This window comes from Podarcis raffonei, chromosome 14 (assembly GCF_027172205.1).
Source record: "Podarcis raffonei isolate rPodRaf1 chromosome 14, rPodRaf1.pri, whole genome shotgun sequence".
NCBI lineage: Eukaryota > Metazoa > Chordata > Lepidosauria > Squamata > Lacertidae > Podarcis > Podarcis raffonei.
In genome coordinates, this window is record NC_070615.1 from 11,234,480 (window position 1) to 11,258,197 (window position 23,718).

The 23,718-nt window shown below is 45.5% G+C and overlaps 1 protein-coding gene and 1 long non-coding RNA gene across 5 annotated transcripts in view; one reads left to right on the plus strand and one right to left on the minus strand.

Annotated features, from left to right (window-relative positions):
* LOC128402014 (tropomodulin-3) overlaps positions 1 to 21,899 on the minus strand; it is a 44,142-nt gene extending 22,243 nt beyond the window's left edge. For all 4 annotated transcript variants that reach the window (XM_053365750.1, XM_053365748.1, XM_053365749.1 and 1 more), the window contains exons 1-3: positions 21,800 to 21,899; positions 5,242 to 5,447; positions 3,165 to 3,321 (exon numbers count right to left, since the gene is read on the minus strand). In XM_053365750.1, coding sequence (XP_053221725.1) covers positions 3,165 to 3,321; positions 5,242 to 5,367 — 283 coding nt within the window. In that variant the 5' untranslated portion in view covers positions 5,368 to 5,447; positions 21,800 to 21,899. The remainder of the gene's footprint in view (positions 1 to 3,164; positions 3,322 to 5,241; positions 5,448 to 21,799) is intronic.
* Positions 6,228 to 6,971, plus strand: LOC128402020 (uncharacterized). The gene is made up of 2 exons (XR_008327583.1): positions 6,228 to 6,639; positions 6,848 to 6,971. It is a non-coding gene; the product is annotated as an uncharacterized LOC128402020 (long non-coding RNA).
* Positions 21,900 to 23,718: the final 1,819 nt, after the last annotated feature.

The following is a 23,718-nucleotide window of genomic DNA, read 5'->3' on the forward strand; positions in this document are numbered from 1 at the left end:
CACTGGTAGACTCCAGCTCTAATACAAAAAACTGAATGAAATCAAGGCTAAGATGAACATGATGCATTTATGTATCAGAAAACAAAGAGAGCTGTTATGGTGCAGTGGTTAGAATGTTGGGCTAGGACCTGGGAGACCAGGATTCAAATTCCCATGCAGCCATGACACTCATTGGGTGACACTGGGCCAGTCACGTCCTCTCAGTCTAATCTACCTCACAGGGTTGCTGTGGGGATTAACTGAGGAGAGGGAGAACCACCTTGAGCTCCTTGGAGAAAAGGCAGGATATAAACGCAATCAGCTCAATCAATTTATTTCACATACTTGTGCAAGGAAAAAAAACCTGTGCCAAAAACCAAACACAACATCTGGTAGCTAATTGAATTACATGGAATTGTAATGCAATAAAATACAACAGATCCAAAATAACAGAGGCAAGAGAGAATCATATAGCATCTAGCACAGTGCATTATGTTTGCTACAACAGGCAGAAGAATCGTTAAGTGGTTTTTCATGACCCTCAGCAGTTTTCAGCTGGGCTGTGCAAGGGAAAAGTCTAGGAACCCACTGCCTGGATGTTGGGTTACAATGGACTGGCTTTTGGCTGAGCAATCCTGGGTTGCAAAACAAGGTAATCAGTGCAAAATGCACTTCATCGCCTTGTGGATGTCCATAGGTGATTTCCATTCTAAAGGTAAAGGTACCCCTGACCATTAGGTCCAGTTGCGGACAACTCTGGGGTTGCGGCGCTCATCTCGCTCTATAGGCCGAGGGAGCCAGAGTTTGTCCGCAGACAGCCTCCGGGTCATGTGGCCAGCATGACTAATCTGCTTCTGGCAAACCAGAGCAGTGCACGGAAATGCCGTTTACCTTCCCGCTGGAGCGGTACCTATTTATCTACTTGCACTTTGACGTGCTTTCGAACTGCTAGGTGGGCAGGAGCTGCGACCGAGCAATGGGAGCTCACCCCGTTGCGGGGATTCGAACCGCCAACCTTCTGATCAGCAAGCCCTAGGTTCTGTGGTTTAGACCACAGCGCCACCAGCGTCCCCTGATTTCCATTCTAGTTGAGTCTAAATACACCCTCAGTGATTTGACCAAGGTAGCATAGGAAGCCAAAACTGGCCAAGTAGACTTCAAGCCAAAAAGGCTTGGGGTTCTCAGGCAGGTGAAATCAGATGAATCAAATCATATGGGCAAACGAAGAACGGTTTGCAAGCGCTGACGGTCAGCTGCAAAACCACACTTCCTTTACCAGTGCCTGCAAAGCCTGCTTCTGGCGAGGAGTCACATCTTTCTTTATCTGTCTTACACCCAGGGACGGATTTAGGTTTGATGAGGCCCTGAGCTACTGAAGGTAATGGGGCCCTTTATATGTCCAGCTGTCGTTTATCAACAACAAATTGTCACTGTTTTTTGTGTTGAATATATGCTATATGGTACATTATGGACCTAATAGGTATCTAAAGCCATTTGCACATAACAAAATGTATTTGTCTTACACCCAGGGACGGATTTAGGTTTGATGAGGCCCTGAGCTACTGAAGGTAATGGGGCCCTTTATATGTCCAGCTGTCGTTTATCAACAACAAATTGTCACTGTTTTTTATGTTGAATATATGCTATATGGTACATTATGGACCTAATAGGTATCTAAAGCCATTTGCACATAACAAAATGTATTTTATCAAAGTGATTGTTGAACTTATCTTATATTTTGGAAATGTATATCCAGGTTTTTCCTCCTTTATTTTTTTTTGCCCTCCCCCCAAGAGAATGGGGCCATACGCTATAGCTTGTTTACCTTATACCTACATCTGGCACTGCTTACACCTGACAGCATATATATATATATATATATATATATATATATATATATATATGGCAGATGGGTGTGGCTTCAGGAAAACAGGCTTGCGGGTCAGTTTAGGACTCCTGCTTGGCCCAAGCTCACCACCTCTGAAGTAGGGAATCAATTCCCCAACCCTTCTGGGTCCTCGAGCTGTACGCTTGCAGCAGACAACGATTGTTTGCATGCCTTCTTGATAGTCACAATGCTTTTTGCCACAAAGCTCCCATTGTTACGTGGATGAAATCTCTCTTTTCTTTCCAAATGTCATTCCGCGAAAGAAAGTTTTCTTGCATCAGCCCTCTCCACCAGCAACAGTGGCTCATTGTATGTTCGCCAACAGCTGGGACAGGGTGAGACTTTCAAGTTTTAGCAACCGCTTACGACAGGGGAGTGCTCTATTCATTTCGGAGAAGCAGCCCTCTCCGCTTCAATACTGAAAAGCAGAATTTTCCGAGGACCTCAAATTCATGCAGGCAAGTGCACATCTGAGGCCCAGTTCATACATGTGAAGGAGTCAACACACACACACTACTTCCTCTCTGTTACATAGTAGGTCCTTCGTCTCACTCCTCGGAAGACAGACGGGGCTATAAGATTTAAATTGGATCTTTACAAATGTTTAAAATAACTTTTTCTAAAAACAAAACAAAACCCAGAAGCCTTTCTTTTAGGACTTCTGGGTGCCGAAATCCCAAGGGAGCAGAAAATACTATTTACGTACGTGAGTACGGCTGCGCGGATGCTACTAGCCCAGAGATGGAAAGAAGATAAAGTCCCTGTCAGAGAAGAATGGCAGATCAAGTTGATGGACTATGCCGAAATGGCAAAAATGACCGGAAGAATCAGAAATCAAGAAGACCAAAACTTTAATAAGGGGAGGGGAGATTTATAATCTATCTTAGAAACCATTGTAAACAGCTAAAATTAGTGGGGTAAATTTAGTGGGATTGGCATAACGCTTGTAGTTTAATGGTGAATTTGGGATATAATGGAGATGCGAAAGTTTTGGATTATTATAAAAGATGCAGGGGGAAGTCCAGGAGATTCTGAGGATTCTTGTTTTTATATTGTATGTTGATACGTGATTGTAAAATTTTAATTTGAAAAACCTAATAAATAAATTTATTTTAAATAAATAAATAAACAAACAAACTGGATCTTTACGTACAACTGGCAAGCCAAGCATTACCAGTTATAGCAGAAGCAAGAAAGAAAGGTGAAGAAGCAAACTCACACCAGTTAGCTCTCAGGGCGAGTTTGCGCAAACCATTGTGCCTGGTGGGGCGGTGGGGCTGGGGAGAGGCGCCCTTACCTTTCTTTTCTCCCGTGAACGGGACAAAATCTTCAACGTCTTTATGCTCCAGCGCTTGCTTCTCCAGATACGAAAGGAGTTTCTCCCTGTCGAAAGCACCGGAGGGCTTTTTGGAAGTCTGGTCCTTTTGCCGGAACCCTGCGGGCAACAGTGCATTCTGCAAAACGAAAACGACAAGGCTTCTACCACTCTTATTCGTCAAAAAACAACAAACCGCAGAAGCGGTCCATTAAAATACATGCAGGTATGTAGGAAGGGGTCGAAAAGGCCAAATCCTCCTGGGTCCTGTCTCGGGAGCAGAGCCATCACCACTATCATGTTTCCTTCCATCAGTCCTATCTCCTGGGTCAGGATGCGACTTGCAAATTTGAGTACAGTTTTAACACAATGATAATATCTGTATTTATTCATCACATCCTACTTCTGGCGCACGTACTTTGAGACCCCTCCCTGTGCACAAACACATAAGACTCTCTTCCACTTGGCAGGAACTGGGATACATCCCGATGCTGATATTTATTTATTAAATTTTATTTATACCCCGCCCTCCCCGGCCAAGACAGGACTCAGGGAAGCTAACATCACGTGTAAAAACAATTGATTAAAATACAACTTAAAAACAGGATTAAAGTACAACTTAAAATGCAGCCTCATTTCAGTGGAAGCCCAGATCAAAAACTGTTTGGGGGGAGAAAATGTCAAATCTTCACCAAGGTCAACTATCCAGACTAGTCCTACATGGGCCAGAAAAGCCAGGGAAGTCCCTAAATAGGGGTTCCATCACAGAAGGAAAAGGAAAGAAGGGATCAGGCTGATTCCAAGTCAAAGGCCAGGTGGAACAACTCTGTCTTACAGGCCCTGCGGAAAGAAATCAGATCCTGCAGGGCCCTGGTCTCATGAGTCAGAGCGTTCCACCAGGCCGGATCCAGTGCTGAAAAGGCCCTGGCCTTGGTTGAGGCTAATCTGACTTCCTTAGGGCCCAGGACCTCTAGAGTATTGCTATTTATGGACCTTAAGGTCCTCTGCGGGGCATACCAGGAGAGGCGGTCCCGTAGGTACGAGTGTCCTAGACCGCAATGTGCATACATGTTTAATATTTTGTGCTGGATTTATTCTGAAACAAAATTGTTTTTATTTTGGCATATTTCTACTGAACCAGATCCATTCTGCGAGCACCCTATTTCTTGCTCACGGATAGGCCATTACTGGGTGTGAAACGAGTGCTACGTGTGGAAAGTGAACCAGAGACGTTGTTGCAGCACACAATCTGCTGACTTTTTCCTCTGGAATCCACATCCGTTAACGCTTATAGCTTAAAATCCATTGCGCCTGCATATCCAAGGCACATGCCATTCCAGATGTGGCCATCCAGATGTCGCTGAACTACAACTCTCACCATGCTGTACTTCCGTTTCTCCCAAATTTGTATCTCCAAGCTGTTGTTGGACCACAACTCCCATCATCCCTAGCTAGCAGGACCAGTGGTCGGGGATGATGGGAACTGTAGTACAAAAAATAGCTGGATACCCAAATTTAGGAAACCCTGCTCTACCTCCATTTCTGTATACAGGTTGCTGGGAATCACGAAGTGGGGAGAGCACAGTTCCCTCGCTGCGAGAAACCAAGTTACAGGGAACCAGGCAGAGGGCCTTCTCGGTAATGGCACCCATCCTGTGGAACGCCCTCCCACCAGATGTCAAAGAGAAAAATAACTACCAAACTTTTAGAAGACATCTAAAGGCAGCCCTGTTTAGGGAAGCTTTTAATGTTTAATAGGTTATTGTATTTTAGTGTTTTGCTGGAAGCCTTCCAGAGTGCCTGGGGAAACCTAGCCAGATGGGCGGGGTATAAATAATAAATTATTATTATTATTATTATTATTATTATTATTATTAGGACTTGCAGTTCGTGCAACAGCACTAACACATGGACTCATTCCATTCATGCTTCTTGTGGTGTCAAGCCACTGTTTTTTGCACTCTCTTGCAGCATTAGCTACCCTGCATGTTTGTACAAGAGAAGGAAGGATAAGCACTTTTTTAAACAGAGGGAATTGTCCCGCTGACCCAAAACACACCTCTGGATCGAGATCATCCAGGACGGTTTCCAGTTGTTTCAACTCTTCTTCCGATAACTTGCCCAGGATTTCATCCTCATCGAGGTCCTTGTATTTGTCCAAGTCTTTTCGGAAGGGGAGAGCCATCACTTCAGCTTGCGAGGGGACAAGCAGCTTTGTCAAGTGTACGGCAAGGCCGGCAACCTGGGTTTTATTTTTAACTGAAACTGTGGAAAGAGGGACAAAGAACTCATCAACAAGGGCATTTTGCTCTGTAGTGGTGTGTGCAAACAGAGGCCATTCAAGAGAGCTAGGATGGTGCAGAGCAGCTGTTCCAACTGCAATGGCAGAATATAAACTACAGGCAACGAGCGATTTAGGCACGTCCGAATGGCGCACATGAGCTTAACCCAGAAGTAGCCCCCAAACGCCATAAATACATTAGGAAAAAGGGCGGAATAGGGCAGAACAGGGGTGTGGCAGGCACAGAACGGGGCAGGCTTATGCGCACTCTTATGCCAATGAGTGAGGGAGTCCGGAACATAACCCCTGTGCAAAAAGAGCATTGCCTGTATTGCTGTTAGGTAAAGATAAAGGTAAAGGTAAAGGGACCCCTGACCATTAGGTCCAGTCGTGACCGACTCTGGGGTTGCAGCGCTCATCTCGCTTTATTGGCCAAGGAAGCCGGCGTACAGCTTCTAGGTCATGTGGCCAGCATGACTAAGCCGCTTCTGGAGAACTAGAGCAGCGCATGGAAATGCTGTTTACCTTCCCGCCGGAGCGGTACCTATTTATCTACTTGCACTTTGACGTGCTTTCAAACTGCTAGGTGGGCAGGAACAGGGGCAGGACAACGGGAGCTCACCCTGTCGCGGGGATTCGAACCACCGACCTTCTGATCGGCAAGTCCTAGGCTCAGTGGTTTAACCCACAGCGCCAACCACGTCCCTCACCCACCCGCGTCCTTCACATATTGCTGTTACTAATACCTATTATTATTATTATTATTGCTGCTGCTGCTGCTGCACTGGCTGCCAGTGAGATACAGGGGCAAATTCAAGGTGTTAGCGCTAGCATGAAAAGTCCTAAATGGCTTGAGACCCAAGCACCGAAAAGTGTGCCGCCCCACCACCCAAATACCATCTCAGGTCCTACATTTGGCTGGGGAGGACATCCTGAACAAGGAAATTCATAGTCAATCAAGGACTTTACAGGAGGTGATGCTGAAGACCCGTTTAGACCTCTGCATCATCATCATCATCATCATCATTATTTAAAAAGATTAATTACCGCCATGTACCCTCCTCCCAAGTTAGATCTGGACTGCAGCACTAAGAGAGGCAATTAGACCTTTATTTGTACACCACTGTCCTAGCTGAAACCTCTACATCCCCCAAGCTGTGAACCTGAAAGATGCTGGTTCAGGCTTGATATCTGCACTTTCTGCTTCGTGGTGCAAACAGAAGCTTGAGAGGGGCAACTTCAAGCAGCAAAACAAGGCCCAGGGCAGGGGGAGAATCAGGACCCCCATAGTCTGCTGTGCATGCGCGTCCCCCACCGCCTTCTGCCCATCAACGCACCTGCTATTAATGCTCCTTGAAAGAGCCAGGGGAGACCCCAAACACAGCTCTCTTACAGCCTATTACATTTTATTTTAAATCTACACCTCTGCCTCCTCTCCCGCCTCCTGCCTTTTGCCCTTTAATTTCAAATCAGAACTGGGGGAAAATAAAGAGAAATAGTTTTCATCAGCAACGTTATTGTTATGGTTATTATTCTTATTCTATTGACACTTGTCCCAAGAATTAAGAAGGTGGGGGTGTCCAATCCCTGCCCAACTACGATGTCGTAATATTTTAAATCCACACACTTTAAAGACATGTATTTAAATGTGCCCATTTGTAAGTATTTTCATATGCTGTTTAGGATCTGTTTGCATTACTGATTGTTCTTTGCCATCCAATGATCCTTTGGGAGGAAGAGCAAGTTATCTTAAAAAAATCTAATAAACACAAAACTCAACAAACTGATGTTACGTTCATCCTGCTTTGCAGTAAATTTCTTTGAACAGGATGATATACAAGGAAAAGCAGTATATGTATATTGATAAAACGCCAGCAAGAAGTGCACATTTCGCTTGAGAGGCTCATGCATTTTGTATTCAGACATCCATACTCTTGAGTGCAGAAGGTCAAGTGAGAAATGACCCTAAGGAAGCTTAAGGGTTAAGTTTGAGATCTGCTGTCCGAGTTTAACTCAGGTCGCATCTCAGATTTCTGTTTAAAATCTAGTGCCTATCTGCATTGCTGGGCATGCATTGCCCAGAAAATGCACAAACCCCTTTCCCCTACAATATCATACTGCTGCATTTAAGAAGAAGAAGAAGAAAACCTTTGGCTTAACTGAATACACAACTTTCATTGTTAAAACAACAATGGAAACTCCAGAGACATTATACTAGGCAAAAACAGAGAGGAGATAATTTATCTACTCTTCAAACACTAGTTACAAATCCCAGGACCTTGGAGTCAGCTGCGCATACAGAAACTTTGTGAAACCATTTATTAATTTTGTTCACGCTCAAGGTCACCTTCACAGTCTGAATCTGGAACGCGCACAAAGGAAACCTTGGCTGCATTCAAAGCGGATCACACACAAGCACAGGTGCACGAGTCAGCAAAAATGGCAAAACATTTCCCCCGCTGAGTCGCTTGCATCCCAGTGCTAGCTACTGGTTCTATCAGCCTCTCCTGTATGTTTTGGACTTCAACTGCCATCAGCTGCAGCCAGCATGGCCAATGCCCAGGGATGATGGGGGTTGTAGCCCAACATTTGGAGGGTGGCAGGTTGGCTGTAAGATGGCAGGCAGGTGGCAGCTGGCTGGGGGCAAAAGGAGGTTGGTGGGGCAGTGCCCCCCTTTGTCCGAATGGACCAGTCTCTACTGCTAACCAAGGGAGGGAAGAGATGAACTACTCCCCAGAGATAGCTCAGTCACTAGAGCATCTTAGAATCATAGAATCATAGAATCATAGAGTTGGAAGAGACCACAAGGGCCATCGAGTCCAACCCCCTGCCAAGCAGGAAACACCATCAGAGCACTCCTGACATATAGTTGTCAAGCCTCTGCTTAAAGACCTCCAAAGAAGGAGACTCCACCACACTCCTTGGCAGCAAATTCCACTGTCGAACAGCTCTTACTGTCAGGAAGTTCTTCCTAATGTTTAGGTGGAATCTTCTTTCTTGTAGTTTGGATCCATTGCTCCGTGTCCGCTTCTCTGGAGCAGCAGAAAACAACCTTTCTCCCTCCTCTATGTGACATCCTTTTATATATTTGAACATGGCTATCATATCACCCCTTAACCTCCTCTTCTCCAGGCTAAACATGCCCAGCTCCCTTAGCCGTTCCTCATAAGGCATCGTTTCCAGGCCTTTGACCATTTTGGTTGCCCTCCTCTGGACACGTTCCAGTTTGTCAGTGTCCTTCTTGAACTGTGGCGCCCTTAATCTCAGGATCATGGGTCCAAGTCCCACATTGGGCAAACGTTTCCTGCATGGCAGGAGGTTGGACTAGATGACTCTGGAGGCCCCTTCCCATTCTATACTTCTATGATCCTAGAAACCTTTATAGGGAGAGGTGGAGAGATCTATGGCCCTCCCAATGCTGCCGGTCTACTTCTCCCACCATGGGCCTTGCTGGCTGCGGCTGATGGGAGTCAGAGTTCCAACAGCACTCACAGGATAACTGGTTCTCCATGTCTACCTTATGACAAGGATGGCCAGCTGAGAACTTGGGGTTAGATGTGGCCTCCAAAACACATCTGGGGGATGCTCAGGTTACATACGTTTCAGGTTACAGACTTCGCTAACCCAGAAATAGTACCTTGGGTTAAGAACTTTGCTTCAGGATGAGAACAGAAATCGTGCTCCGGTGGCATGGCAGCAGTGGGAGGCCCCATTAGCTAAAGTGGTGCTTCAGGTTAAGAACAGTTTCAGGTTAAGAACGGACCTCCAGAATGAATTAAGTACTTAACCCGAGGTACCACTGTAGTAGACAATACAGCCATGTTCTTATATAGCCCTCAAGAACTTTTTCATAAAATGTGTTGCCTATTTGAAATAAGAAGAAGAAGAAGAAGAGTTTGGATTTGATATCCCGCCTTTCACTCCCTTTAAGGAGTCTCAAAGCGGCTAACATTCTCCTTTCCCTTCCTCCCCCACAACAAACACTCTGTGAGGTGAGTGGGGCTGAGAGACTTCAAAGAAGTGTGACTGGCCCAAAGTCACCCAGCAGCTGCATGTGGAGGAGCGGAGACGCAAACCCTGTTCCCCAGATTACGAGACTACCGCTCTTAACCACTACACCACACTAGCTCTCGAAATAAACAAACCAGCTTGTTCTTTTCTGCACCAGGTTCCACATCTTTTTCTACTACAGCCCTTTTCTCGCTGCAGCTGAAACAAGGAGTGGTTTCTTGCATGCCACAGAGTAGGAGTAGCCACTTGTCTTTCCCTTCCACTGTTTTCCTTTGCAACCCAAAGAGTCAATTCAGCTATCAAGAGCATACACACTTTATTTATCATAGTTTCCCTTATGTGCCAAGATGGATCCCTTTGTTTTTGGGTGTTTCTGTAGTTTCCCTTATGTGCCAAGATGGATCCCTTTGTTTTTGGGTGACTTTGGGAGAATGCAGAATTCAAGCCATTCGGAAACAGGATCCTAAACTAAAGGAAGGGGATCTTAAGCCACCAGACAAGGAGACTTCATTTGGAAAGCATATTCCTTCCATCTATTACAGGATGTGGGGAATCTCTGGCCTGCCAGGCGCTGCTGAACTACAACTGCCATCCTCCCTGGCCATTGGTCATGCTTGATGGTGCTGTTGCAACATCTGGTAGGCCAAAAGCTTGCCACCACCATAGATAAGTTACCCAATTTGACTTCACTTGACTTTTTTTAAAAAACAACAACACAACACACCTGCTGTAAATAACCTCCAGCTTCATTAAAAGCTGCCTATCTTCTTTTTATTCCTGTTTTTCACCTACAAAAGAACCTGTGCATTTAGCCTAAGGATGGAGATGGATCTGGGCAACAGCTAGCAGTGCTTGTCCCTAATGCTGGTCCTGCTCAGAACAGACCCATTGAAATGAGTGGACACAACTAACTAAGACCCATTCATTTCAGTGGGTCTGCTCCAAGTAGGACTTAGTTTGGGTACAACACCTATATGTTCAAAGATGGTGGATCAAGCACTGCGTGTTTCTCCTCCCCTGACATCCCAGGTACAACCTGAAACTTGCATAGCACTTAATAATGCTGTGGGCAAGACTCCATTGCTCTAACCCCACCCATTTTAATTACTCTTGATTAAGAGTCCTGGAGAACTCAAAAGCTTGCAAATCATTCTGTGGCATTTTGATTGGCCAAATGAAGGCATTGCCCTAATGTGAATCTGGAAGCATTTCATCATTTTATCACTTCGCTCTTATTTGATTACACAGTTTCCCTTACATCCTGCTCACTCAAGTCCAAAGCTGCTTTCTTACTCGATTCCATTAGAGCTCAGCTTACAGATTTCTTTGAACGTCATTGTTTACTTTAAAGGAAGTGCCTAACTATTTGATCTTGGCAATATGTCACCCACTGGGCCATGTTCTCTTTGACTCCAGGGATCAAATGTCGGAGCTTTCATTCGCTTGCTCCAAAAACATAAGATTTCATATCAACGTATCATACATAAAGTAAATATCAAAAACTGCGTCGGTTGCCGGTAAATTCCTTGTATTTTGAGAAGGGGGCAGGAAATATCAAGATTGTGACATCTGCTTGCAAGTCAAAGACCAGTTAAGAACGTAAGCCAATGATCAGCATTAACCTAACATCTATGTTACAGACATGTGCTTACTCACATCCTGCTATTTTTCCATTAGCAGCAAAAATAAATCACTGCTGCGTCCAACTTCTATACAAAGTGAAAGTCGGCAGCTCTCTAAATAAGGTGTCAGGTATACAAACAAGAATTTGAGTGCCGCTGGCATACAAACAGGTCTGAAACCAGAGACAGCTGTTGAGTGGGAAGCAGAGGTCTAGGCAGGGAGAAAGAGCTGTGAACATGGCCAGTCAAAGCAAAGTGATAATTGCTCAGGCAACACCCTAGCCTGAACAGGAAGCTGTTACAGCATTTCCTGTTAGGGAGAACCAATGGCCAGTGTGGTTGGGCAGAGTCACTCCAGCAGCTGATTAATAATAATAATAATAATAATAATAATAATAATAATAATAATAATTTATTTATACCCTGCCCATCTGGCTGGGTTACCCCAGCCACTCTGGGTGGCTTCCAACCAAACATTAAAACAATACAGCATCAGACATTAAAAACTTCCCTAAACAGGGCCGCCTTCAGTTGTCTTTCTAAAGTAAAATAGTTGCTTATTTTTGCCTTGACATCTGCTGGGAGGGAGTTCCACAAGGGCAGGCGCCACTACCGAGAAGGCCCTCTGCAACCTCACTTCTTGCAGGGAGGGAACTACCAGAAGGCCCTAGGTGCTGGACCTCAGTGTCTGGGTAGAACGATGGAGGTGGAGGCGCTCCTTCAGGTATACAGGACCGAGGCCATTAGGGCTTTAAAGGTCAGCACCTACACTTTGAATTGTGCTCGGAAACATACTGGGAGCCAATAAAGATCTTTCAGGACCAGTGTTATATGGTCTCGGTGGCCGCTCCCAGTCACCAGTCTGGCTGCCGCACTCTGGATTAATTGCAGTTTCTGAGTCACCTTCAAAGGTAGCCCCACGTAGAGCGCACTGCAGTAGTCCAAGCGGGAGATAACTAGAGCATGCACCACTCTGGCAAGACAGTCCGCGGGCAGGTAGGGTCTCAGCCTGCGTACCAAATGGAGCTGATAAACAGCTGCCCTGGACACAGAATTGACCTGTGCCTCCATGGACAGCTGTGAGTCCAAAATGACTCCCAGGCTGCGCACCTGGTCCTTCAGGGGCACAGTTACCCCATTCAGGACCAGGGAGTCCTCCACACCCGCCCGCCTCCTGTCCCCCCAAAACAGTACTTCTGTCTTGTCAGGATTTAACCTCAATCCTTTACTGCCTTTGGAGATGCCTCAACCCAGGGGTAGCCAACAAGGCACCCTGCAGATACTGTTGGGGCTACGACTCCCATCATCCTTTACCACTGGCCATGATGCCCGGGGCTAAAGGGAACTGTAGACAAACATTATCTACAGGGCCACAGGTCCCCCATCCCTGCTTTGCAGTTCCATCACCTTCCATGTTCGCTAGGTATCGCCTCTTTCCACCCAGTGGAGATTCTGAGATGAACGACAGGTCTAAAGTCAAGGCATCCACGTGATTCCTCTCTTAGGAACATGCGGTATCTTCTTCAGATCAGTGAGACTCGGAATTATTTCTTTTGATCTCCCTGTATTCCTTCCCATCATCTTCTTAAAACTTTGTGGCTGTGGAGACTGGGTTATACACTTAAACATCGCCACTGGGTCCCACGCCACCTTACTTTCTCTCCCTCTCCAGGATGCTGCACTGCAAGGCACCCGTTTGCATGGTGAGTTTTACCCAGCCTAACCGACCTACCTCACAGGATTGTTGCAAGGGTAACAGTGGGAGCGGGGGAAATCCCCCAAACCACCCAGAGCCCCCTGGATGAAAAGGATAGAAATATAATAAGACCTGAAGGAAAATGTGATGAAAATGTTTTACAGATGGCACATTACACCGGTAAAACTGGCTAAAATGTATAAAATAGACAATAAGTGTTGGAAATGTAAAGAAAAGGAGGGAACATTTTATCATATGTGGTGGGAATGTAAGAAAGTTAAGAACTTCTGGGAAGGGATATATAATGAATTTTTTAAAAAATGTTAAAATATACTTTTGCTAAGAAACCAGAAGTTTTTCTTTTAGGAATCACAGGGAAAGAAATAAGAAGAAAAGACTGTAAGTTATTCCAGTATGCAGTTGCGGCAGCAAGAATTTTACTAGCCCAGAAGTGGAAACAGGAAGAAACACCGACAATCCAAGATTGGAGAATGAAATTAACAGACTATGCGGAACTGGATAAATTGACTGGGAAAATAAGATATACCAAAAACCAAAAGTTCATCGAAAATTGGGGAAAGTTTGTAGATTATCTGAAAAATGTATGTGATTTACAAACAACGCTAGTGGGGTTTCAAGAAGCACTGTGAAAGGTTAAGATGTATTGTTTGGGAAAATATATATTGAAAAGGGAGAAAGTCAAAAGGCAATGCAACAAAGGAAATGTGTTTTCTTTAGGGGTAAATATGGATGATTACCAAAAAAATCGAAGGAAGTCTCAAAAGTATAATTTGTTAAAATTTTGTTAAAAATGTACAATTTTGGTTGAAAATTAATAAAAAGTATATACCAAAAAAAAGAAAGAAATATAATAAGATATTGTGGGAGGAATGGAAATTTTATTCTGTATTGGAAATGGGCTTGAATTGGGCCAGGTTAGTCTGGAATGGTGCGCCTCGTGAAGGATGGAGAGTGCATTAATAATAATAATAATAATAATAATAATAATAATAATAATAATCCGCCTTTCACCATAAGGTCTGAGCATGTTTTTACATGAGTAGAATGTGCCCTTTTATTTAAAATGCATCTCTGGGTTATTTGTGGGTCATAGGAATTTGTTCATTCCCCCCCCAAGGTCTGAGGGACAGTGGACCAGCCCCCTGCTGAAAAAGTTTGCTGGCCCCTGGTCTACATTGACAGGCAGCAGTTGCCTCCAGATTTCTGGGACTTTCTGCATGCAAAGTAGATGCACTAACCACTGGGCCACAGTTGTTCTCCATGAGCCTGCAACACTGTGGTACTGCTGCCCTTGCAACATCCCTGTCGGATTTTGGGGGGGGGGGGGGAGAGAAAAGCTTAGAAAGCAAACAAAAGTTCCTGCTCCCATCAGAGGAAGGGCCTATCCCCACCTCCCAAACCCCCATTCCAATGTGAGCCAGCATCTTAAAAGGGAAATGGCTTCCTGCAGCTAATGACCACAGCACTGCTGGCTGCCAAGTCAACACTAGGCTCTGTTTTTGTTCCTTCTCCCAGCGTAGTGCAAATCTGTTTATAATCAGACCAGACCACAATACTCTGGGAGGAGAAGGGAACCTTTTCCAATACGAGTGCTGGGGACTAGAGACAAACAGCCAACATTTTATTTTTAAAGGAAGGCTGGCACAATGGCCTCCTTATTCTCTCTTATCAAGCATTGGTACAGCTGGCCAAACTGTCACAGGAGGACCTAGTTTGTTTCTGAGCTCCATCACAATCTTACACCTGCACCATTCTATTCCAAAGAATCACTAAACGTCCCAAAGTGAGTAATGGTCCCCATTTTTTATATATATCTGGAAACAGATGGAATAACAGCATCTCTTGCGCTACAATGTGATCTGGTTATCAGTGCTGCCATCATTTTTGCTCCTCGTCTGTCAGCATCCCCTATCCTATGAGATGCCCATTTTGAGCAGTTTGAACACATTGCAAACACTAGACTGGTTCAGGATGCATGTCACACTGAGATACAGCCAACAGCAACCCAACCCCCCAAAGAAAACCCTGATCAGGTGATGCTTTGCTTACAATGTTCTCTTGCAGGAACTTAGGGCTCCTCTGCACTATAAGCAGTACAGTGGTACCTCAGGTTAAGAACTTAATTCGTTCCTGAGGTCCGTTCTTAACCTGAAACTGTTCTTAACCTGAAGCACCACTTTAGCTAATGTGGCCTCCCGCTGCCGCTGCACGATTTCTGTTCTCATCCTGAAGAAAAGTTCTTAACCTGAGGTACTATTTCTGGGTTAGCGGAATCTGTAACCTGAAGCATATGTAACCCGAGGTACCACTGTATTAGTCGTGGCTTTTCCACCCCCAAGAATCCATGGACCTACATTTAGCAGGAAAGGGACTGACTGTTAAACCACTCTAGGAATTGTACCTCTGTGCAACTACACTTTCCCAGGAAGCGGCTCTGTGATCTTTCCAAATCCTACAGTACTGTCTGTACCAGACTTGATTTTTTTTTAAATGTGCTTTTAGCATCAGTGACTTCATTGTTAAAACACTATGGTAAGCAATTCATCAATGAAAATGCTAATAATAATGACCAAGTATGCCAGGATTCGAACCTAGGACCCTGGCGTGAAAAGCATGTGATCCGCCTGCGGCCTTTCATCCAAAAGCTGAAGATACTAGGGATTCAAACGACGGCCTGCATGCATAGCACATTCAAGTTTTTCCTCTGCAGCGATGAGGGATAGAAACTTGCTTTCGTTTAGTTAAACATATTTGTCTTATACCAGGCCAGAGTCATTAGTCCATCTAACTCATGTGCTGCAAATGCTCCAGAATTTCTCGGTCCCCTGCCTGAAAACTTGAGAGCTATCTACCTGCAGCAACGGAAATGCTATTTGTCCTGAATTAAGACCTAAATAAATGTTTTAGCAGAGGCATGCAAAATACATGCACTCAGGACCCCTTGACCTCAGGCACTAACAAGGCTACAAAGAGGTTACTGGAGACGAGTGACCTGCAAAGTTACAGAGTCCTAATTGTTTTCTCTTTTGAAGGCGGGCAGGGCTTCCAAATTTACCGAGGATCTTTGCAAAACAAAGCCCCATTGCTGAAGTTTTAAAATAGAAAATGACATCAGAGGCAAATAAACAAGAGCTGGTTTGGAACTAAGAAGCCTTAAAACATGGTCCTTATTTTTGGTCCGCCTCTTATTCCAAGCAGCCTCTGGATGAACCTCAACAGGAGAAGGGAGGGTCTTTTGTAGGCAAAGTTTATCAGTTTTCTACCATCAATCACAGGCTTGAAAATGTTCCAGCTGCTTAAGGGAGACCAATTCCAACCTTCTCACCAGAGAACCCTCACATTGGCAGCAACGTTGACTCTTCACCAGCCGGGAAACCAGTTCGGACATCCCTGCTCCAGTTGTGCCATAAAAATCTGCCTTATGGATTCAGCAAAAACGTTCTCCTGTTCAGTCTTCCAGCCAGCCAGCAATCCCCTTCCCAGGACACTCCATTGCATCTTCCCACCCACCCACAGTGGTTTTCCATTTCCTCTCTCTAACCACAGTCTGCCAGCATTCTTTCGCGACTCTCTATTCCAGACACGGACACATTTTGTACCCTCCCCTGCCCCTCCCCAGGTCCAAGAAGCTGGTCTACGCTGGCTGGGGCCATCAAAAGTTGTAGTCCGGCAACACTGGAAGGCCCGGAGATGGCCTAATCCTGTTGTGGTGCAATTGTTCTCTGCTCAGTTTTGGTTTGTGCAAGCTACGAATGGGGAACGCTTTTCAACCTGGGGGCCATGTTCTCTTCTGGGGGACGCCTGCCAGTGGTGGTTGGGGGCTCAGGAAAAAGTGGGTGGAAGAAATTTTATCTGGCTGGTTTCTATGCACAGCCACCCATCAGAAGCCATTATCAGGTACAGAACTGATATTCGGATGGAAATGACACAGGAAATGGACTGGGACGCAAACGAAGCTCATAAAGCGACTGAACTACTATGTGTTAATATACCAACACAGATTTTAAAAACCCCAGCTTTTCTTTTGGAGAAGGAGATAAAAGAATAAAGAGGGAATGTTTTATAATGGTGAAGACAGTAACTGGAGAATCTTCTTTACACTTTCGTAAACGAACTGGACAGTACAGTGGTACCTCAGGTTAAGTACTTAATTCGTTCCGGAGGTCCGTTCTTAACCTGAAACTATTCTTAACCTGAAGCACCACTTTAGCTAATGGTGCCTCCTGCTGCTGCTGGAGCCCGATTTCTGTTTTTATCCTCAAGCAAAGTTCTTAACCTGAAGCGCTATTTCTGGCTTAAAGGAGTCTGTAACTTGAAGCGTCTGTAACCTGAAGCGTATGTAACCCGAGGTACCACTGTACCGGGTAGGCTGAAAAAACAACTTCCAGCAAAGGAAGGAACAATCAAATAACCTAGATTGAGCATTTGACGATTTGGAAGAAATATTGCATACACAACTGACAGATGGCTCTAGCTGGACGTCCTACCTTTTCCCCTCTATTTTCCTTTCCCTCGGTAGTTGTTTGTTTGTTGCTGTTGTTGTTGTTGTCTCTCTCGTATTTTGGTAAAAACTGTATACAGATGAAGGAGGAGGAGTTTGAGGACCCCGTGTGAGAGGCGGGTAAGGGAAGATCTCAAAGGGTGGGAGGCTGTGACAAGAGAGGGACGAGCTCAGGGGAGAGCACACCTTCCTCTGTAGGGGGTGAAAGTTAAGATATAGGGGTGGAAGAGGATTTTGTAGTTTCTTTTTCCATTTCTTCTTTCCATGGTTTATTTTCTTTAATTTTTTGTAGATTGGTTTGTTCTTTCTAATTGTACTGTGGAAACTTCAATAATAAAATAAAGCGAAGTATTATCAGGGTTCAGAGATGCATTCCGGCTAGAGGGAAAACATTTGCTGAGTGTGCAAACAGGTGTGTGACAGGTCCATGGAAAGTCACAAGCAGGGATTGGAAAAGTTTTTGTGGCTTGGGCCGGTTCACAGTCCTGCAGACGCCGCGGTGGGCCGGAGTGCGCGCGCACGCATGCCCAAACGCTATTTCCTGCGCTCCTTCCGGCGTGGAGGAGTCATGTGCAGCTTCCCATTAGCTGCAGTAGCTTCATGGAAGGCGGTCCCCACTTTGCTCTGCACCGGTTTAGTCCGGCACACAGGAGCCGACAGAGCGGGCGGTGGAGGTCCATGGGCCGGTTAAACGACCCCTGTGGGCCGCTTGTGGCCCACGGGCCTTAGGTTGCCAACCCCTGGTCATGAGGGCCAGGCTGAAAGGGCTCGAGGGCCACATTTGGTCCCTGAACTTGAGGTGCCACATCTGTGGTGTGGGCTGAGCTATCGGTAGATTGGGGAGAGTGTAAGCCTAATTGATATTTTGGTTGATCATGGTTGCCTCTCAACTCAGTGATTCTAGGTATCCCAAGCCAGATTTATTTATTTTTTAATTTGTATTTTGGCCTGAACCGATTTTTCCCTCTTCCCTTTCCTCCAGCAGCGACAACTTGTCCCCTTTGGGAATCAGCTCGCAACTCCTCACATCTGCTTTTGCTATAAGATTTCCCAAGAACGCACCACTCAAAAAAAGTCTCGTGAGGGACACATCCAGCATCACGAGGACTAAGGTTGGGGTGCTTTGCCTGCCACCCCATTCTCTTCACACTGTTTGTTTACCTTTAAAAGAAGAAAGACAATTGCTCTGGTTGTTTCCACAACCGTCCCTCTGCTGAACTTTATATCCCGGAGGCCAAAGCAAACAAACTGGTCTAGGAGATGCCCCAAGCATTATGGAAACATTTCGAGTATGTACACATTTACATAGCAAACAGAACCTAGAGACAGGAGGGAGCCCTGCCATTCAAAGTACCATTTCTAGAAGCCAAACATACCTTTCAAATGCTCTTATTTCCTGTTTCTACTCAGCTACGCCACTCAGCACCGGAACTGCTTTGCATTAATAAGAGTGACGGCGCACACCTAACATTTTATTAGGCACACCACATCAGGTGAGCATTCCTGAGTCAAGATACCTTGGGGGGGACAGACACATACCTGTGCAGCTTTTTAAAAAGTCCCATGGAAGGTAAAACGGCTCATTTGAAACTGTAGCACAATAATACAAGCAGAAGAAAAGGATAAGTAGGAGATCTCGAGGTTGTATTGAACCAAGTTCTGCTCATAGTACACCCAGTGAAATTCCTGGACGTAAGTTAGTCATCTGCTTAAACAGAAGTTAGTCATGTTCATCAACTTTGGTCCCATCTGTACAATACACTTGAAGCAGTGTCACAGCGCTTCAAATTTAGTTTGTCAAAGGTGCTGAGAATTAGGAGACTCCTTTTCCCCTCAAGGAGCTACAATCCCCAGAGTTCCCTGGGAAGAGGGACAGACTGTTCAACCCCTCAGAGTTACAGCTCTGTGAGGAGAATCGGGGTCTCCTAGCCGCCCTCATCACCCATAACAAACTACAGTTCCCAAGACTGAAGGAAGCCATGACTGTTTCAAGTAGCATGATACTGCTTTAAATGTTTAGTGCGGATGGGGTCTGGACTAGCACTGGATATAACCCCAACTTCTGAAAGCAACACCTTACAAATATGGGAATACTTCAATAGACACTGTTGACATTCTTTGAACTCTTCTAGTCCGCTAAACAGATGCCAATGACAACTCCATTAGCAGAGCGTGAGACTCTTAATCTCAGGGTTGCGAGTTTGAGGCACGGCTTGGGCAAAAGGAGCAGGGGGTTGGACTAGATGACCCGCAAGGTCCCTTCCAACTCCAGAATTTTGTGATTCTATGATTCTAGGACGTTGGTTTGTTTGTTTGTTTGTTTAACTGCCACCGTGATAGACCAGTCTTTTATTTAAGCACAGGCCTGATAGCCATGGGCTTGGATTGTTTATTTGCTGTATTTTTCAGTCGCCTCATGCAATGAGCCTTTAGCCTGGTGACCTGCTTCAGAAAGGTCTGGTGCCAACGAGGCATACATGATGGGTTTCCACGGCACATTTCCCTTTAAGACCACCTGACCATATTTCGAAGAGACATTCTTTACGCAGATTATCATGGAACATCGGTACTATTTTCATTTCTAGCCAATCAGAAGGTCGGCAGTTCGAATCCCTGCGACGGGGTGAGCTCCCGTTGCTCGGTCCCTGCTCCTGCCAACCTAGCAGTTCGAAAGCACGTCAAAGTGCAAGTAGATAAATAGGTACCGCTCCAGCGGGAAGGTAAACAGCATTTCCGTGTGCTGCTCTGGTTCACCAGAAGCGGCTTAGTCATGCTGGCCACATGACCCAGAAGCTGTCTGCGGACAAACGCCAGCTCCCTTGGCCAGTAAAGCGAGATGAGCACGCAACCCCAGAGTCGGTCACGACTGGACCTAATGGTCAGGGGTCCCTTTACCTTTTTTACTCTCCCGAAAGCATTTTCAACGGCATGCCAGCACAAGGCCAATCCAAACATTCAGACCGGCATGTAGGACAGCCCTCCTTCACCCAATGGGAAATGAAATAAAAATAAAAATAATGTTCTTCTCTGAGAGGGGCAGGGGCAGCTCCTAGTCTTTAACCTCACACCCCCAGATGGGCATGTCAATCCACACCTACAGATGTGCCCAGAAAATTTTGTGGGATCTGAATGACCATTATGGGGTGGAGATATAGGAGCATCAGTTGCACAAGGTGTTCCAAAACAAGGCTATGAAGACACCGTACCTTTAAAGCACAATCGGAGCACACGCTTTCCTTAAAGGATTCTGGGCCCTGTAGTTTACCCCTCGCAGAGTTGCAGTTCCCAGCAGCCCTTTGCGAACTACAGTGCCCAGAATTCTTCGAGGGAAAGAATGTGTTTCAAAGATACAGTGTGAGTCACTTCCTAGTTCCTACATTACCACCTCAGCCGGCACTGGGGAAACAGGAAGGGCATTAAGGTGAGTAAGTCCAGAGTCTAAATTAAAAGTTGCTCACTCTGGACCTCAGTGAGAAAGGATTCCCTTTCCACGCACCCTGCACACCTAGAACAGATGTAAAGCAAAGAGCGATCTTTTGTTGCATGCAACAGGAATGGAAACACCTAAAAGCAAAAGAGGACACGCTTGTACCAAGATGTTGGGCGTAGTACAAAATGTTCCACAGCCAAGGGGAGGCAGGCACCATGGCAAAACAAGGCTCACTCTCACCTGCCATTAAACTCTTGGCCATTTTTTAATCAGCTGCGGAACAAAAGTGACACATCTGCCCTCTTTATGGGCAAATCATATTGGTGACAAAACCAACCACCCCCCTAAGCTCTGCACGCTGCAGCCCTTACCTGAGCAGAAAAGCCCAAGGTGGGGTGGGGAGACAAAAGCATCAAACAGAACACCAAACCCCACTTGCAAAACATTTTCCCCCCTTTCTCCCCCTCAGAGAGAGAGAGAGGAAGGAAGTTTCCCTGAGTTGGGGAGCCGGCATGCAGTCAGACAGGGAGGAAATCCTTGCAGAGCAGACGGAGAGGGGGGGTGGATAAGATTCACGATGCGACAAGAGGTGGAGTTGAGCTTCCTGGGTGTGAGTTTGTCAAGTTTGCAGAGGAAAAGAGCTGTGGGGAAGGGAGGCACGGGGGAAGAACTGAAGCGGGTGTGGAAGTGGAGCGACTCCGGATCCTACTCCGCGTTGCTGGATCTGCACAGCAACTGCTCGCCCAAAGGAAAGCTTCAACTGACTCTTTGTCCTTGTGCATACCACCCTTTTAAATAATCAATAATAATAATAATAAGCTACGCCTGCTTTCCCACAACGGCAGCTAGCTCCCTCCTCTTTCCGCCTCTCCTGTGCTGTTGGAAGGGGTTCCCCGCGGTCATCTAGTCCAACCCCGGCAAGGCAGGAATCTTTCCTCCCAACTTTTCCCAAAGTGACAGAAGTCCCCTCCAGATGCAAGAGCCTCACCCGGGCCCGGCTAATTCCACCCCGCCCTTCCCGCCCCGACCACCCTCGTCGCCCCCGGAGGACTCACCCAGCCAGGCGGCGAACTTCTCCCAACCTTTTCGAAGAAGGAGAGGAAACGTACAAGGCTGCGGCTGCCGAGTCTCCGCCCGGCCACTGCGCCTGCGCGCCCCTCCCAGGACGGGCTGCGAGGAGGCGCTCGCGTGGGATCATGGGAAGCGTAGTCCGCCATTGATTGGGGCTGTAGTCCGGAAGCCTCTCGCTCGAGGGATGGAGCGGGAGGGGAGAATCCCGGGTGTGACGCCGCCGCCCATCTTCCATTGCACACACAGACCTGGGATTCCCCCAAAGAAGGAATCATAGAATTGTAGAGTTGGAAGGGACCACAGGGGTCATCTAGTCCAACCCCCTGCGATGCAGGAATCTTTTGCCCAACGTGGGGCTCGAACCCCCGACCCGGACATTAAGGGTCTCGCGCTCCACCGAATGAACTACCCTCAGCATTCCACTTCTGCGAGCCATTAATATATAATATAATATAATATAATATAATATAATATAATAAATATAATATAATATAATATAATATAATATAATATAATATTTCTTTGCTTGCTCCATTAAAAATAAACCACTAAAGCAGATTCATAAAGCAATTTATATACTTAATGATAATAATACTGACATTTTGTCTGCAAATTTTGAGTGCCTGTGTTTATTGTTATTTTTAAAATAAATTGTTTCTTGAAATTGATGAGGGAGGGGGGGTATTCTTCCTGGCTGGGAAGGTGTTGGTGTAAGCAGGTCAATTCAAAATAAATAGCAGCAGCAGCAGCAACATCGTCAACCAATATATGTAAAAAACACACAATACGTCTGTATAAAACATTACAAATAAAACAATTTAACAGCTTAAAACTAGGTGGGAGAGAAAATACTGCCTAATGCAGAAATTTAAAAGTAGTATGCAAAATATCAACATGCTCCACATGATGTACTATATCTTATTTCCAGTAATTTGGATCCAAGACTCAACCTTCAAGCACCCATGTCTCACCTAGGGTACTGCAGACACTCGCATTCCAGTTCTTACCCAGAGTGGCCTTATGGACACTCTTATCATGGGCACACACTCCACCCAGAGGCCAGTAATTTCTTTCCCACATTCTCCCACCAATTCATCCAGGGTTGGGGTGGGGGTGTAAACAAAGGTTTTTTGAGTGGCAAGGATGGGGGGGTAGGACCCTTGCCCTTGTAACCTACAAAGCAATGACTTTTCTTTTTTAACTTTTATTTTGCTTTAAACAGGTACATTTAAATATAGGGTGACTTTTACAGCCCTTTCTCCGAATTAAAGTTCATAGAATCAGAATTGTAGAGTTGGAAGGGAGACCGTGCAAGTCATCTAGTCCCAGCTCCTGCAGTGCAGGAAACTTACCTAACCTAGAGCTCAAACTCATGAGCCTGAGATTAAGTGTCTAATGCTCTACTGACTATCTGAGCTGACATAAGGGGAACGGGAGAAACATACATTTCAAAGTGCATGTTTCTTAAAGAAAGAAAAAACAGTTTCTAATGATCAAGTGAGCTTTAGATATTGGGAAAACCATTAACTTAACAGCATGGGAAGAAGAACTATGGAGAAAGAACTGGAAATTTACAGCCTGTGAAGTATTGAGGGAAAACCTAATCAAGATGTTTTATAGATGGTACTTAACACCTACCAAAATAGCTAAAATGTAGAAGAGAAAAACAAATCTGTGCAGAAGGTGTGGTAAAACAGAGGGGACACTTATACATGTTTGGTGGACCTGTGAAAAAATCAAAAGCTTCTGGAACACAGTGTATTTTTAAAAATGTTTAAGTATAACTTTATGAAAAATACAGAAGCTTTTTTTACTAGGGATAACGGACACAGGCATAGCAAGTGAAGATCAGAAAATATTCCTCTATGCCACAGGAGCGGCAAGGATCCTAACTGCTAAAAAC